Source organism: Balaenoptera acutorostrata, chromosome 12 (genome assembly GCF_949987535.1).
Source record: "Balaenoptera acutorostrata chromosome 12, mBalAcu1.1, whole genome shotgun sequence".
Lineage (NCBI taxonomy): Eukaryota > Metazoa > Chordata > Mammalia > Artiodactyla > Balaenopteridae > Balaenoptera > Balaenoptera acutorostrata.
This window is the reverse complement of record NC_080075.1, coordinates 86,738,326-86,755,947: the sequence shown is the minus strand read 5'-3', so window position 1 is coordinate 86,755,947 and position 17,622 is coordinate 86,738,326. Positions and strand designations below refer to the sequence as shown.

At 52.3% G+C, this 17,622-nt stretch overlaps 1 protein-coding gene across 3 annotated transcripts in view; it reads left to right on the top strand.

The window, feature by feature from the left end:
* The window catches only part of ATP6V1C2 (ATPase H+ transporting V1 subunit C2), a 54,008-nt gene that overhangs the window by 23,633 nt on the left and 12,753 nt on the right, over positions 1–17,622 (top strand). For all 3 annotated transcript variants that reach the window (XM_057558220.1, XM_057558219.1, XM_007195651.2), the window contains exons 4-6: positions 4,471–4,556; positions 11,441–11,535; positions 16,543–16,634. In XM_057558220.1, the coding sequence (XP_057414203.1) occupies positions 4,471–4,556; positions 11,441–11,535; positions 16,543–16,634 (273 nt within the window). The remainder of the gene's footprint in view (positions 1–4,470; positions 4,557–11,440; positions 11,536–16,542; positions 16,635–17,622) is intronic.

Here is a 17,622-nt window from a genome sequence, read left to right as displayed (position 1 = left end):
CATTCTTTTTCATGGCTGAGTAATATTCCATTGTATATATTTACTACATCTTCTTTATTCAGTCATCTGTTGATGGACATTTGGGTTTGTTTCCATGTTTTGGCTATTGTACACAGTGCTGCTATGAACGTTGGGGTGCATGTATCTTTTCTAACTAGAGTTTTCTTTGGATATATGCCCAGGAGAGGGATTGCTAGATCATATGGTAACTCTATTTTTAGTCTTTTAAGGAACCTCCATACTGTTCTGCACAGTGACTGTATCAATTTACATTCCCACCAACAGTGTAGGAAGGTTCCTTTTTCTCCACACCCTCTCCAGCACTTATTATTTGTAGACTTTTTCATGATGGTCATTCTGACCGGTGTGAGGTGATAACCTCATTGTAGTTTTGATTTGCAATTCTCAAATAATTAGTGATATTGAGCATGTTTTCATGTGCCTGTTGGCCATCAAAAATTTTTTTTTAATGAGGTAAAATGTACATACAGTGAAATGTGTACATCTTGAATGAACAGGTTGATGAATTTTGTTGGGAGCCTCAGTGTAACCAAACCCCAATCAAGGTTACACACCGTCTGCAATTTGCTTTTTTAATTAAAAATATGATTTCTATATCTTACCTTGTGGGTTAGTATAAACTTTTGTGTTAGAGGAGGGAGCCAGAGTTTAGTTTAGACAAGCACTGAAGAGCATGGCTTTGAAGTCATGTAGATCTGGGCTCAACTTCTGCTCTGACTTATAAGTCAGTGTAGGGTGACTTTTAGCTCTTTAAGTCTTAATTTTTTCATCTTCAAAGTGGGGGTGTTACCTAGCTCAAAAGAGCGTCTCAAGAATTGAGTCCCCAAAACACCTAAGAGCCCTTACAAATCGATGTTTTTTTTTAAAAAAAGACGAGAAACCAGTGAAAGATATGAACACCCTATTACCAGAAGAAAATAGCCATCGGTAGAGTCTAATAAACCTATCAGAAGATGTCCAGCCTCATCGATGATCAAACAGATGCAAGTCGGAGCACCAGTGAGATAGAACTTTTCAGCTATCAGATTGGCAGGGATTAAAAAGATCCATAATCCGTCACGTTGGCAAGGATTTAGGAGGCAGGCACTCTCATCCATTGTTGGTGGGAGGGTACACTGGCTCTGTATACTTGGCGGATAATTTGGCCTTATCTGTTAAAATTGCAAATGCTCCCACCCTGTATTCCAGTAGTTACTCTTATGCAATTTATCCTACATACGTGCCTGCACAAATGGGCAAAATATGCGTTTTGTTGCAAAATCATTCAAAGTGTAAACAACCTAAATGTTCAATCGAGAGAATTAGTTATGATACAACCTTGCAATGAAGTGCTATGCAGTCAATGAAAGGAATGAGGAAGCTCTACTGTGATGTGTAAAGGTTTTCACAATGAACTGTAAAGTGAAAAAAGTAAATTTAAAACAGTATCTAGACTCTTAGATTCCTTTCAATGAGAAAAATGTTCTGATTTTGTCATACCACAATTCACGGATGACTGTAGTTAATGATCACAGTAAGTCAGGGAAGTTTTGCTACGTGCAACAAGCAATTTTTCCAGCAATTAAGTTTCGTCAGACCGTGCTATTCTGAGATGTTCCGTGGTGGTGTACACATCTAGGGGCAGGTGTGCCGCCATGCTTGTTATAGTTAAACAGTTCTTGGAGGCTAGAATTGGGAACAGCAAAGAGTCGTTAACAGAATGACAAGGGAGTTCTGCTTTTAGGTCGATTAGGAAGGAAGCATGTGTGTTATTTAGGTGCTATGACATTCGTTTATTCATTCAGCAAACATTTCCTGAACAGCTGCTGTGCTTCAGGCATTGCCATTGGGGCTGCAGTTACTAATTCCTTCATGTAAAGAAATTACTCAAAATATGACAGAGGATATGGTAATAAGAGACAGGAACCTGCATGTGTCGCTATAATAATGATAAAGAGGAGCCCTTGACAGCATTAGAAAGAAGCTCTCTGAGAGCAGGGGCTGTTTTGTGCATAGCATCTAAGTTCACAGCACTCTAATCAGTGCTTGGCACACAGTGGATTAATGTCTGGAATTTGCTAAATGAATGAGTGAATGAACGAATGAATTTATAGGGTCAGGGTTCTAACAAATAACAGAAGACATACTCCAATTAGGATGATTTGAGAAAGGTCTATTCATAAAGGAGCATATCGTTGTATGAGGGCTTTTGAGAAGCACAAGGAATGGTACAGGAACCCAGGTAGAGGCAGACAGGTTACCACACCCCTAGGCTATAGGAGGTGAGGGGAGATAGGTTACTGGAACTGGGAGGGAACCAGATTTGCACCCCCTACACTTGCCCTCACCGTCTCCTATCGAATCTACTGGGGAGCCAGAGGGCGGAGAGCCCAGACGCCTCTATCAGGCTGCCGAGAGCTCATCTGAAGGTACCTACCACAAACTCCCGGGGGCCTGGTTCTTGGTATGCATTGCACCAAACTCTGTGAGATGAAGAGCATCACCCCCATTTTGCCAAGGAAACGGAATGAGATTAGCTAGGTAACTTGCCCCAGTTATCATTAGTAAGATGCAGAACTACTATCCTAAGAAATGCCAACACATTTGTGGAGATCTGAGCCCAGGTGGCCCAGAACCTTGGGGTCCACAGACAGACTGGGTAGTTGGGAGGCAAATTACTCCTCTGGGCCACAGTCTCCCAGCTGTAAAATGGGATGATAACCTCTTCGAGAACTTTTGTGATGATTCAATAACAGTGATAGAGAACTTGGTAAACAAAAGAAAACCTCAACTTAATATAAACTGTGGAAGTGTTAAGTATTTGGAAGTAGGCCAAAATGCAAAGCACGTGTTTCCTTTTGGGTGGGAGAGTGTGGTTGTTCTTTTTTTTAAAAAAATTAATTAATTAATTAATTATATTTATTTTTGGCTGCATTGGGTCTTTGTTGCTGCACGTGGGCTTTCTCTAGTTGCGGCGAGCGGGGTCTACTCTTCATTGCAGTGCTCGGACTTCTCATTGCGGTGGCTTCTCTTGTTGCGGAGCATGGGCTCTAGGCACGTGGGCTTCAGTAGTTGTGGCATGTGGGCTCAGTAGTTGTGGCTTGCAGGCTCTAGAGCACAGGCTCAGTTGTTGTGGTGCATGGGCTCGGTTGCTCCGCGGCATGTGGGATCTTCCCGGACCAGGGCTCGATCCCGTGCCCCTGCATTGGCAGGCAGATTCCCAACCACTGCACCACCAGGAAAGCCCCTTCATTTTTTGTTAATTACTTTATACTTGTGTTTTTCAGTTTATGGTCACGAACATACATTAGTTAGATACGAAAACAAGTTGCTCTCCCTGCCTACTCCGTCATTTTTTCCTTCCCTCTCTTCGTCTTTCCCTCTGTCCCTCTCTTTCTTTAATCTGGGGCCTTTCGGTGCCCTCTGCCTCAGTTTTCTGTGTCGGGCCCTAGGCCCCTGGGCTCCACGCTCTGAGTGGCCACATGGCCAGTGCCTGCATCAGCAGAAAACCGTGTTCTGCATTTGGAATTCAGTGACCTCATCCTCCTCCCTGCAAACACCTGCCCCCTCCTGGGAGCCAGGAGAATGAGGAGAGAGGGCCTGAGGCAAAGGTATAGGTCATCAGAGCTTTTAGACTTTGATCCTGGTTGGCCTGCTGCCAGCTGGACTTCTAACTGATGGGCCTCCAAGAGTGGACACTCTTTGCCACCAGACACTCCTGCCTGATTAGTTCTATTAATATTTATAACAATCCCACAAAATGGGTATCATCCCATTTTACAGAGGAGAGAACTGAGGCTCAAAGAGATTAAATAAATTTGGCCAGAGTCATACATTTGGCAGAGCCACAGTGAACTTGAGCCCTTCTGCCTCAAATCTCATACTTTCCTTTCCTTTCTCATACTTTCTTGAGCCTTCAGTATGTTTTCTGAAGACTTAGAAAGTTTTAATTTTCTAATTATAAAAGCAACACTGGATTAGAATAGAAAATATGTAAAGTAGGAACAACATTTTCACATAGCTGCAGCCATACTGTCTGTACAAGTCTGTATCTTGGTTTTTTTCCACGTAACATTATAATGCACGCCTTGTTCCACGGTATTAGAAATTCTTTGTAAACCTATTTTCAGTGGCTGCTAATAACCCCTCAACTGGGTATACCGTCCTTCACTTAAACAATCCGCTATTGTCAGACCTTCCAGTGGCTTCCAGTTTTTCGCTGTCAGCAACGTTACTGCGAAGAACATCTTTTTATTCAGAAAGCTTTTTCTGTTTGTCCTGTTTCCTTCAGATAGTTTCCCAGAAGTGGAAACACTGGTTTAAATACTGGTTAGCATTTTACGTCTCTTCATGCATATTGCTGGATTGTTCTCCCAAAGGGTGACCCTGGTCCTTTTCCCGCCAGCAGAGTGTGAGAGTATTCTGAGGGCAGTTTCCTACTCTAACTGGCTTTTTGTTCTTTCCCCAAAGCCTTATAAAGAGAATGGCCCAGAGTGTGGTGGAAGTGATGGAAGATGCAAAGGGGAAGGTCCAGGAGAACCTTCTGGCCAATGGAGGTAGGTTCCTGAAGTGCGTTTATGACGGTGCTTTCCCAGCTCATTCTGGTCCATCAGTGGCCTCAGATGTGTCCACACAGTAGCGGCTGACATGATACAGGTACCACGGAAGCTCCCAACTGACACATCGGCACCGCTGTTTGGATGACGTGCGCCTTTACAAGCTTATAATCCTGCTGTCTCATTTCTAAAGCATCTGGCATTTCTTACCTGTAGCTGAACTCCTCAATGAAACTTGAAATGAAAATGGGTTCAATGAGGTTTAATGGTTGGTTGGCTCACCCACCTTGTCTATCAGCCTCCACTTTATCCCGCAGGGAGTATTCCATCCCCACCCCGCAACCGATTTAATCCCTTTCCCCGAACGAGGCTGAAAAATGCCTTCATTGCTGGGAATGCCTCAGACTGAATTCTTTAGCTGTGCCCAGTAGGTAGAGGAGAGATAGACCAAAAACACTCTGGGTAGCATGTTTGCATTTGGCATTCTGTCTCCCCTATGCGAACAGGATAAATCTTTAGATTCCAAAGATGTTTTGGTCCATGAATTAGTGTACAGACAATTTGAGTGCACTTAAAATGTGCAAGACAAAAACTTTGAGGCTTTGGAAACCTTAGAATTAGGTGTTTCAGCATCTGTAGAGATAATTAAACCTATGACTCTATGCATAAGTATACTGAAAATGAGAACATATATTCTATATTTAATATTTATTTATATCATTTATTACATATAAATTAAAGTTTTTTCCCTTCTGGGAACATTTCTTTTTTTTCGGCCACCATGTGGCATGTGGGGTCTTAACTCCCCAACCAGGGATTGAACTCGTGCCCCCTGCAGTGGAAGCGTGGAGTCCTAACCACTGAACCGCCAGGGAATTCCCTCCTGGGAACATTCGAAAGCTTTTTATTTGCTTGTTTTAACTGATAAATGGAAATGTTCGTACTCCCAAATCTGAACTTCGTTTTGTATGTTAATGCAGTCTAATAACTCCACCTTATTACGTTGCAGGTTTGAAGGAAAAAATGAAATGTTTGAAGAGTAGGTTGTGCGTTGTTTGTTGTGTGTGTGCTCAGTGTGCCACCCGCATGTCCCCGGGAAGGTGGAATCTCAGTCTGGTTGTAGGGATACGGTGATCAGGTGACGATGGATTTCTCAAGTGACAATCTCGTAGCGTGGTCACGATATCCATATAACACAGATGGCCACTGTTTTTTCCCTCCCCCCTCTTCCTTGCATCTCCCTTGCCTCGAACAGCAACACTGCATGCCTCCTGGAGTGGTGAATGCCTTGGCCCTGGAGTTCAAGATCAACTTGGGCATCTTTTGGCTTGTGGTTCGCTTCTTGCCTTGATGGCTGTCCCTAGCGTCCTCCTGCCTGTTCTTGAGGGCTGGCTGTTTTGTGGACCCTGACGACTTAAATGCCAGGCTTAGCTTTGTATGGCCTTGATGGGGTTCACTCATACAGTGAGGCTTCTTCTCTCAGGCCCCTCCTGGGAGAGTCCCTATGCCCAAACAGGCCATTTCTGGTTTCCCTGTTAGAAGGTGTCGTTTGCTTTGGTTTTTCTCCAGCCTGCTCAGACTGGTGGAATTGAAGCCAGCAAATCCTCTTAGGACGAATACAAATCTTTACAGAGTAGAAGTCACCAAAATGCCTTCCCAAATGCAATCTGTTAGTTACACTGAGATTTCTTGCCGAGGCTAATCAAACAAATTATTTTGTTCAACTGATGAACTGATCTTACTTCCCAGCAGGTAACTCATAGGGCCCTGGACTGAAGCGCGAACTTAGGGCCTAGAGCTACTTTTCTACATAAAAACCTAGTCTTGAGGATTCTAGGATTTGAGCTCACATTACAATAATGATCAAAATGCTTACATTCTACTCAAAATTCACCTCAATTAAAATTAGATGTTATTATTACATCGTATCCATTCCCAGTCCAAATGGCACGACTCTAAGAGCCGCTGCTTCTCCTCTCAGGAGGGGGGAATTCAGCTTCATTTGTTCATATGTGTTTCATTATCTCTAGGCCTCCTGGGAGTTGGGTGCCCACAACTTCCAGACTAAAGCCTCCAAAGCTGGTCCTGTACCCCAGCCCTGTGCAAACAAAGGTCAAGGACGCTAGGGCAGTGCTCATGGCCGGCTCCTGAACATTCATCATGCACGGTAGTGTAGTAAAGGCTCTGAAAACTACTGCAGTCAAGAGACCTTTGAAACAGTTTGGCTCAGGCTTTCCTGATATTATTTGGATGGGGAAATATTTTTCTTCTGCAGAGCACCCAGGGAACTAGTGATTGAGAGAATTAACTGGAGAAACTCAGTGTTGCCCCCAGCAGGTGGGATTTTAATGTGATGTCGCTGAGGGTGCACCCAAGTTTTCTGGGCTGTGTTTCCTGGAGGGCCGGCAGCACTGGCCTTGGAACGGTCAGGCTTGGTCCTTTGTGACCTTGGCAGGTCACCTCCCTGGGTCTTGGTTTTCTCACCTGTCAATGGACTTAATCCCTTTACGGCTCTCTGCTCTGCCCGGGGAACCTTTTGTTCTTGTTGGTTCTCTGCCTCTCGCTGCACTTGGAGCGTGGAAGGACACAGACGCGTCTGATTGCAGCAGAGGCTGAGTGCGCAGAGCCAGAGCCATCCGAAGGCCCGTCCGGCTGCCCGGGCAGCAGGCCGCTGCCTGTGTGGTCACAGGTCCTTCTTTCTGCTGCTGCCGGGAAGGCCTTGTTTTGGTTCTTAGATGACATCATCGTTGCTCAAGGGCAGCCGCCTGTGTACAGCGTGTTTTGATTCAAAGTGAGCCTGCCTGGGCCCTGGTCTGACCTCACGGGCCCTTGATCCAAGCCCCACACTGCTTCCTCGAGACCAGGCTTCCGGACTTCAGCTAGGGAGAGGGGAGGGGAGGCGAGCCTGTCATTTCCGGAGCAGGCGGAGACGTGGCTGTGGGACTGGCTGCCCAGGAGGGCCCAGGGCTGCCGCTTTCTAAGGCTGAGGACCGTCCTCAGGCGGAGAGGGCTAGGCCCTTGGATGCGTGAGCTGGGGCCGGGGGGAGGGGACAGTGTCTGGAGCTGGGGCTGGTGCTCCCCACCTGGAAGAGGAGGTGTCGGAGGAGGAGGAGGAGGAGGAAGAAGTCACAGTCACGAGCCAGAGGTTTCTGGAGGCTTCTGCGGGGAGACCTTCACCGTCTCCTTATCTCACCTCCTCATTCATCAGACGCTCGTGCCTGGCCATCGAGTACCAGGCACTGTGCTGGGTGCTGGGCATCCAGAGATGGTTGTCCTCCAGGAGCTCGCGGCCTGGGGATCCGACCCACAGGGCTTGACGCGCTGTGATGGAGACCAAGTGCTCAGGAGTCTCCACGAGGAGGGGCACTGAGTCTTAAAGGAATTACAGGCATTCTAGTGGAAAAGGGGGACGTGTTCTCTTCGGTCTGAGTGCCGTAAAAGCCTGGAGTTTGTGAAAATGCATGGACACGAGACCTTGTCTGAAATGTACCTCTTCTAAGCAACCCGGATAGTGTTAGTACAATAATCAGGGTTATTAGGCAGATTCTCATACGAAGCACTTGCTCCCTGCTGGGCACTGTCACAGGCTCTGGGGACACAGCGATTATCACCTGCCCTCAAGGAGGCTGAAAGAGCCAGGGAATCAAGGGTGATCGTGCCGCGTCATTAGCGTGATGGGGCTGGCGAGCATCCCAGGGCTCAGGCCAGCAGGGGGAGGGAGGGTTGGGCAGGCTTTCAGGAGCTGGTCTCCAGACTGATGTTTAGGACAAGAGCAACAGTGAGAGAGAGAGTGAGGGGTCGGGGGTGGCCTAGCTTGGGTGGTGGTGTGCCCATGGGGTCTGGGGGTGGCAGAGGCAGGAGTCTCTAGAGCACACATCTGCCTGGCACCTACCTAGGGCGGGCTGTTCCCCGGCCTGTGTGGTGGGCAATGGCTGCCACCGGGCAGCATGTGACCGCATGGGAGGAGTGTGACCGTCGTGCTTGCCCAGGGCCTGGCCCACAGTAGGGTCCCGTAGCAGGATCGGGTGACTGCTGGCACACGAGGAGTCCTTTGTGACGGTCAGTTCTGCCTCTGACTGCACCCCTGCCATCATCCAGACCTCAATTCGGTTCCTCCGAGGCCTGGATCCTTCCTACAAAGTCATTTCCCTGCCCTAGTGTAGCAATCCCCAAATCCATATTAATACCAAATCAATACCAAAATCTGTATTAGCTCAGGCTGCCATATCAAAATACTGCAGACTGGAGTCTTAAACCACAGATGTTTATCTCTCACAGCTCTGGAGGCTGGAAATTCAAGGTCAAGGTGATGGCAGGTATGGTTCCTGGTGAGAACCTGCTCCCTTCCCTGTGTGTTCACACGGCCCTTGCTTAGTGGGAGCACGGGGGGCGGGGGGGGCTCTTTGATGTCTCCTTATAAGGGCACTGGTCCACTTGGGTCAGGGCCCCACCCTTGGTGTCTCAGAGGCCCTCTTGTCAATCCCAACGCCGTTGGAATCTGAAGGACCCTCTAAGTCAGGAGACCAGAGGTATCGGAGTGTGGTTCTTGTGAAGGTGCCGACAACGGTGGCTTCCCTGTCCCCCCAGAGTGTGGCCGCGCCTGCCCGAGGCTGGGGCGGGGAAGGAGCGTGGCCCTCCCTGGCCTCCACGTTCCTTGTCTCCTTTTCTGGTGGACGTTACACGACTTACTCTGTGCCAGAGTTTCCTCATCTCTGAAACGGAGATAATAATAATATTGAACAGGGTTGAAGGGTAAATGAACTGAAATAACTCATGCGTCAGGCCAGGGTAAAGCACCAGCCGGCATCAGCTACTGTAATGGTCATCACCGGCATCGTCATCCTGCTGACCTCCCTCCCACCGGCCACTTCCCTCCTCCAAGCCCCACTTCATTTCCACCTGCCGTGTGGGAACGTAACTGACCCGGATATCCGACTTAGCTGGTCCCAAGCTGAGCCCGGCTCCGCTCGCCTCTGCTCCGTCCCAGGCTGCTGCCTCCCCGCTGCCTGGCGGAGGGAACATGCCCTCCTTGCACCCGTCACCCAGCCTGGAAGCCCCGCTGTGCCCCGATCCTCCTTCGTGCCCCGCGGGTAACTGCCCCTGCGTGCTGTTGTTGGCCCCCTGCCTCTGCTCCCCGGGCAGGGGTCCCTCTTAGCTTTCCCTTCTCTCTCCCTCAGAGCCCCGGAGAAGGCTCCTCGGAGCACGGGTGTCCTTGCCCGGCTGTGTCCTGACCTCTTGGTGACCTCTCCGCAGTGCTGTTGAGGTTGGAGTGACGCGTGTCCCACTCCGGGCGCGTGCGAGGGGCTCAGGGAGTGGGCGTGGTGTCTGTAGCGCCACAGGAGAAGGTGCAGACGTGACCTTCCTGACCCGGCCTGGCCTTCCTGTTCCCCCTCCGTCCACACTCCCTGCTCCGTCAGCTTGACCCGGGGGACCTCATGCCCCGCACACGATGCTCACCATTGCACCCCGCCTGACGCCCAGCGTCCTCCTTCACTGGCCACGTGGCAGACTCTGTCCCATTCCGTCCCTGCGTGAATACGGGGTCCCCACAAAGCCGCCCCAGGACAGGAGGCAGGTGTGGGCTCTCCCCCTCCTTCCTCAGCCCCTGCCAGCCTTGTGTTACGCTGCTCACCGTGGTGTCATGTTCGACTCGTGTCCCGAGCAAACAGGGAGCACCTCGAAGGCGAGGGGGCTACGGTCTGCTGTCCCCAGCACGGCAGTGAGCTGGCCCTCAGTCACGGCGACTGAATGCTGAGGGGGCAGTGACCAGTCCCGGCGTGAAGGGCCGGCGTCTACATAACCCGGGATGAGAGCCCAGGATAGCAAGGCCCATCTTGCTGGGGTTCATGGAATCCTGGGGGGCCCCCTTAGTGCGTCCTGCACTGAAGGGGTAATGGACCGGGGTGTAGCCTGCAGCTGGCCCCCGGGTCGCACCCTTTCACTGTGCCTGGAGCTCCCCTGAGGAGAGAGGGCCCTCAGGAGGTATGCGGACACCCCTTTGCGCTCCCACTTCTCAGGTCAGGAGGCTGAGGTGCAAAGAGGTTTGTTTACTAACACGCCCCAGGGCCCCCAAGCGCCGCTGGCTGACCTCCCAGCCCCTTCCTCCACCCGTGGCTGGTGAGAGACAATCACAAACACCCTGAGCACGCAGGTTTAGGCTTGCTTTTGGAGAAATTAAGAGAGAAAAGAAAATTTGAGAAAACACTGATTTGTTCCACTCACTATACGCTTTTATGTAAAGAACATACCCTGACAAATGCACGTCCGTACCAGGTGGTAAAAACCACCTTCACTAACTCCAGTATTTCACTAACTTTGAAAATGCCTTTGTTGAAACAGACGCGTGTGAGGACCTGGCCTATGTCTAGCGCTGGGACGGGGGAGAGGCAGGGAGATGGTCATCTGCAGGGCAGGTGGCACCCATGGTGGCTGTGGGGTCTTCGGGGGTTGGCTTGGGGCTCTCTGGGGTACCTTTGGGGTACCTCGAACTTACAACTTCAGCTGGGAGTGTGGTCGAAACAACTGGAAAAGGCAGGGGATTCCTCTGGTGCCGCAGAATACCTCCGACTTCGTGGCCACCCCCTGGGAGAGCAGGGCCTCTCACACGCGGGGCTCTGGGGCAGCCGTCTGAGTTCAAGTTCAGGTGCAGGAGCGCACCTTTGCAGCATCCTGACGGTAGGGCCACCCGTGGTCCTGGCTGATGGCTGGCCTGGCCCTCCGCTCCTGTGGGGAGCATCTGCTCTCCCGGAGGGGGAGGGCGCCCTGAGTCTGTCCTCCCGTTTCTCTCATTGCTTCCTCGGTTTCAGTGGGGACGCTTGGCCTGCCTGGGTCTCAGGAGAGACGGGAAGTCCACTGTCTGTTGCAACGTGTTTATGTTCTTCCAGCTGACTTAACGTCCTTTGTGACCCACTTCGAATGGGACATGGCCAAGTATCCTGCGAAGCAGCCGCTGGTGAGCATAGCAGACACTCTGACAAAGGTAAGAGAAGGGCCTTCTCTTGGGGGACGTCACACTGCTGTGACCGGCGTCACTGACCATCTGGGGTGAAGCTACATGGCGTTTGCACCCTGGCGAAGCAAGGAGGGACTTTCCAGAGGCGGGAGGCTGGGTGGGTTCTCGCCCTGCCCAGTGGCCCTGGGTGGGGTCCCTTCCCCTCTGGCTCCCGCCAGCCCTGACTGGGCCCTGAGCTGTGGCCTTCCACGCGCCGGGCAAGGTCAGACGCCTTTGGGTTTCAGGGCAGCCCTGGAAACAGGTTGGTGACCACCTGTCCTCCCTACACCTCTTCCAAATCTGCCACTGGGCAGGGTGGCTTCGTCTTACAGGACACTCCCCTCGACGGGTGCTCTGAGCCCCTGGTGTTCTGACCCCAGACCCCGCTGCCCGTTCACTGCGCTCCCCTTTGAAAGATGCTGATGGAGAAGTCAGCCCCACCCTGACTCTCCCGACCCCAACGGTGATTGTTTACTTAACAAAAACTATCTGCTTCCGTGGAGAGTTTGGCTTAAGACCCCTAACTCCTGGGAGGCAACTCCCGGGGTCCCACCCCTGGTGACAGTGGGGAGGCCGGTGAGTGCTGCCGCCATGATTGCACTGTCTCGGTGAGCGGGGGGCCTCCAGCTTCTGCTTTGTTGATAAAAGCACCAAGGCGGAGCCCTCTGGGGACATCGCGGGTGTCTTGCAGCGTGTTGACTCCTGTTGGTCCCCCTGCGGGTGGGCGCTGATGAAGAGTCTGAGATTTAGCCTGATGGTTTATGGCCACTGTCCCTCCCCTCCCTCCAGGATGCACAGAGCCCCTAATACGTCACGTCTCCTGTGGCTGGGTGGCTGGGGAGCATCTCAGCCAGACCGGGAACAAAGCCTTCCTGTTGTCTCAGGGCAACAGAAGCGCCCAGGTGTGTCTGGGCGGGTCAGGTGAAGGCGATGGGCTGCTGGGACGCCCCCCCCCGCCCCCCTTGCAGTCCTGTGCATCTCCTGCTGGCAGGCTGGCGCCCGGCCTGTGTCTCTGGGAGCACGGGTGGGACCGGAAGGCTCCGGAATCTGGGTGCGGCTCATCGGGCCCCCTTTACGTCACAGAGGTCCCAGCCCCTCCTGGGGCGATTGGGCAGTGATTCTGGAAGGCCCTTCGAGGAGGGGCTCCCAGAGCACCTGGGCCAGGTGCGGCATCCAGGAGGGTGTCGTGCCCCTCCACCCCCAAGCTGGAGGCACACAGTAGTTTGTGGGACTGGCCGCTGCCCGCCCTGCTCTGCTGAGGCCAGGCCGAGCCAGGCAGCATGTCCAGGGCTGTGCCAAACGGCCACTGGGGACAGCGCTCGCCGGCATGGCCGTCCCGGGGGTGCAGGCAGTGAGGAGGGTTCCCAGAGTGCATCGGGGCGTCCGCTGAGGGGGGGCAGAGCAGTTGTAGAGGACAGGACCTGGCTTCTCTCTAGTCCGGGGGACCCAAAGAGTGACTTTGGCAGGAAAGCAGGGTGGGGAGGAGAGCAGTGGTTTGGAAAGCGCTCCCTGTGTGCCTGGAACCATGCTGGGCTTGTACTTCCCACGGCACCCCTGTGGGGCAGGTGTCGCCTTCCTCTGCTTTCAGATGGGGAAGCTGGCCGAGAGGTTGCGTGGCATCCCCCAGCACCTGCGGGTGTTGAAGTATTGCCCTGGGATGGGGATGCAGGTGTTGAAGTATTGCCCTGGGATGGGGGTGCAGGTGTTGAAGTATTGCCCTGGGATGGGGATGCAGGTGTTGAAGTATTGCCCTGGGATGGGGGTGCAGGTGTTGAAGTATTGCCCTGGGATGGGGTGCAGGTGTTGAAGTATTGCCCTGGGATGGGGATGCAGGTGTTGAAGTATTGCCCTGGGATGGGGATGCAGGTGTTGAAGTATTGCCCTGGGATGGGGGTGCAGGTGTTGAAGTATTGCCCTGGGATGGGGATGCAGGTGTTGAAGTATTGCCCTGGGATGGGGATGCAGGTGTTGAAGTATTGCCCTGGGATGGGGGTGCAGGTGTTGAAGTATTGCCCTGGGATGGGGTGCAGGTCTTGGTTGGGCTGCATGCCTGGCATCACTTCCCCAGGAAGCCCTGGTTTGGCTCCACTGCCAGGAATCAGCTCTCTGAGGCCAGCTGGGCAGAGGCTCCGGGTATTGGCTCCCCCACCCTGTCCTGCCCCAGGAGCACTCGAGCGCTGCCCTCAGCGCTGGCTCAGGCCTGTTCCCCGCATTGGGAGATCTGAATCTGTTAACTAGAGACGTCCTAGTCAGAGGAACTCCCTTCTCCGAAAGTGACCAGTGTCTTCTAGGTGTCCGAACAGGTCTCCCCACCTGGGAGGCGCCCTGTGCTGACACTCACAGGGCTGGGCCCCAGACCCTCCCGACAGCTGGGAACTGAGCCCACCTGCCTCCCCTAATGAAGAGGAGCGAGGATGGGGACGCAGCCCCTGGCTGTGTCCGTCTCCACGGGCTGGGTCACAGTGTGGTTTCAGAAAGGCTCCTGAATCTCACCGGCACAACATAGCAGTTTCTTTGCCTACCGCACGCATGTCCACGGTGCTTGGCGGGGGCCTGCTCCCTGCCAGCCCACTCGGGCACCGGCCGCTGGCGTCTCCACCACCTGAAGCATCTCTGGGTGCTGTGCAGGGAGGTTCACGGGGTCTCAAGGCTCTGCCTGGCGCACCTGCCCTCAGTGGTGAGAAGTGCACGCCAGCCGCACGCCAGAAGGAGCAGGACTGGGAACGTTTGGTTCTGGAATGTTCTCGAAGCACTGCCTTGTGCCGGCCGCGCTGCCCAGAATTGCAGAGAGGACCCAGACCCAGCCTGCCCTTGAGGGGCTCAGTCTGTTGAAGAAAGGGCTCACCTTTCTGGGTGACCTGCTCTGAAGACTGTAGCAGCTCACGGTAATTCCATGGCACTGAGCTCAGAGAGGTTCAGGAGCTGACACCACGTCACACAGAGCTGGAACTGGCATTCAAATTCGGGCCTGACGGGTTCCCAAGTCCTAGTTCCTCTCATTGTTTTGCTGGTTTCTAAACACAGCTCTGTAGTTTTTCATTGGCTTTGGTAAAATCAGAAGAATAAAGACGACACAGGATTTTTTGTTTGATTTTTTTTTTCCTTTTAAAAAAATTCAAATGTATAAATCTTATTTTAAAAATCAAGATCTGTGGCTCGTAGCCATGTCAATTTCCTGGTTACGCTATTGTACTCTTGTTATGTGAGATGTTACCAATGGGTGAGATGGGTACATGGGATCTCTTTGTACTATTCTTGCAATTTCCTGTGAATTGATAATCATTTCAAGGTAAAAAGGTTCTAAAAATTGTAAAAAAAAAAAAAAAAAAATTATAAATCTTATTTTAAAAATCAAACAATCAAAATGGAAAGATGAAAGCGTTAAAGGCCCCCCCCACATCACCTACACGTCCCCTCCCCTCCAATTGCCACTCCCTTTTTTTTTTTTTTTAATTTTTATTTATTTATTTATTATTTATGGCTGTGTTGGGTCTTCGTTTCTGTGCGAGGGCTTTCTCTATTTGTGGCAAGTGGGGGCCACTCTTCATCGCGGTGCGCGGGCCTCTCACTATCGCAGCCTCTCCTGTTGCGGAGCACAGGCTCCAGACGTGCAGGCTCAGTAATTGTGGCTCACGGACCTAGTTGCTCCGCGGCATGTGGGATCTTCCCAGACCAGGCCTCGAACCCGTGTCCCCTGCATTGGCAGGCAGATTCTCAACCACTGCGCCACCAGGGAAGCCCTGCCACTCCCTTTAATCTCCCTAAAGGGAACCAACGTTTACAAGTTTAAAGTGGATCCTCTCATGTATATTAAAAGTATATATATTTCAACTCAGAATTGCTCATATCCTACAGATCGCCTCCTTTTTCTGTGTAGTGATTCCTGAGATATTCCCGTAGCAGCAGTGGTGTGCTGATCTGTTGTGTCTGTTGGTGCGATGTAAACGTCCCCTCCGCAGCCGAGGGCGGGCCACCAGTGAGGCGACCCTGAGTGTGTCTCCTCCCGGCGTGGCCTGGAGGAAATGGGCACAGTCTCCCAAGAGCCGCGGGGCCAGCCCTCAGCCACCGTGCCGCTGGCACAGTAGTCCGTGGTGTGGGTGCTGTGCTTTGTCGGACCCGTTCTGTGTTCGTGGACCCTGCTGTTAAAGTGTGAGCCAGAAAATCCCCACAGTTCCCACGTGCAAGAGGGGTTCGCCGCTGTCTCTGAGCCTCTGGCTTCAGTGACCTCGAGATACTGATTTGCAGCGATCGTCGTAACAGCTGCTGTGTTGTGAGCACTTCCGTTGAATTGGGCTCGGTGAGCATTTTTCTCTCACTGCTGTGGGTGAGTTATCACCCCGGCTGAGCAGGTGGGGCACCTGAGGCCAGGCACCTGGAGACCTGAGCCTTGGGCCTCAGTTGTCTCATTTCCCTGCCCACCGCAGGAGGGCATCCCGGACGTGCTCCTGAAACTTCCGGAACAGGGGGATCTCCCTAACGTCAGGCTGGTGACCTGCCTCCAAACTGAAAAGAGCCTTCCTACCTACACAGAACAGGAAGGGGCTGCCGTGGGGCACAGCTGAGCCTGGAGACCTGGGTGCTGGTCGGGGCTGGGCTACAGCGGGTCCCCCGAGAAGCCGGGATGGGGGTCAGCCCGAGCTGACCTCTAGCAGAGCCTGAGAGCACGTGGAGTTGGGGCCCTGGGGGCCCTGAGAGTACGAGATGGGCTTGAAATCGGGACAAGACTCAGCCTGCTGAGTGATCCTAGAAAAGCCATTTATATCTTGAGCCCCCTGTTGGCAAAGTGGGGACGTTAATAATCCCTTCCCTGCCTCCCGGGGTGAGCTCACTGTAGGGTCAAATGCTGGAAGGCCTGGGAGAGCAGAGGCGAGAAAAACGTAAGCCATCCCAGCGAACGGGCAGGGTGCAGTGTTTTCCTTAAGTGCACCAGGAGCAATTTGCGGCAATTTTGAAAAGTTCAACCAACTCTTTAAACTCTTTTGCTTTTCCAAATAGCAACTGGCACAGATTGAGACAGACCTGAAGTCCCGAACAGCCGCCTACAGCGCTCTGAAGACAAATCTGGAGAACCTGGAGAAGAAATCCACGTGAGTATTCGGGTTCCCGCGCTCCTCGTGGCCTCAGGGCCTGGCCAGGGCAGCGTCCAAGCACGGGCCTTTCAGATCACTGGGTGAGCTGGGTGTCTGTGTCTGAGAGAGAGAGACAGCCAGCCAGCCAGCCAGCCAGCCAGACAGACAGACAGACACAGAGGCACTCCTGCCTCTTCAGGAGTTACGTGCTGGGCAGGGAGGGCCAACAGTAACAGTGGTTGATTGAACATACACGGAGTGAAGGAGGGGAGGGTGAAGAGGGTCAGACAGTCTCTACCTCCCTCTGATGTTTCTCTTTTTCTTCTTCGGATCAATGTTTATTAAGTACCCACTATACTCAGGCCTTATGCTAGGCCCTAAAGATACAAAGCAGAATAAAATATCCTTTCTGCGCTTGGAGAGCTCACAGTTATTCACTCAACAAATATTTATGGAAAGTCTGCTTTGCGCAAGGGGTACAGGTGTAAACCGGACAGATAATGTCTGGTAACGTAAGGAGTCCGGGACAGACGGGCACCGCAGGGTGCCTTTGGAGAGGGACCCTAAGGGCCTTATCAGTGATGGCTGGTCGGCACGGGGAAGAGGGCGTGTGGGTTCCGGGCGGTGCAGTCTGGAGAGCCCTGTGGGACGGCTTTTTACCTAAAGCTTCGGCCTTGACTAAGGGCTCGAGAACTCTTTCCTCGGGAAGCAACGTGCACTTGGGTATTTAACCTCATGGCCTACATGCTGATGCTACAGACCGTCTCAGTAGTTGTGTTTTGGCCCATTTGCTGATACAATAGCCTTGATCCCTGTGCTAAAAATACCATGACCTTGATGAGACAGGTTCCACTGGACACACGTACAAAGCTATTTCAGGTGAATGTCCCCTGGCTGCTGGACCTGTAAGGTGTGTCAAGTGAAATGGGGCCCTCTTCTGGGCCTGTCTCTGCCCGGAGTGGCCCAGGTGGTGGCGTGAGCCGACCGCTGTGTTCCACTTGGGTAA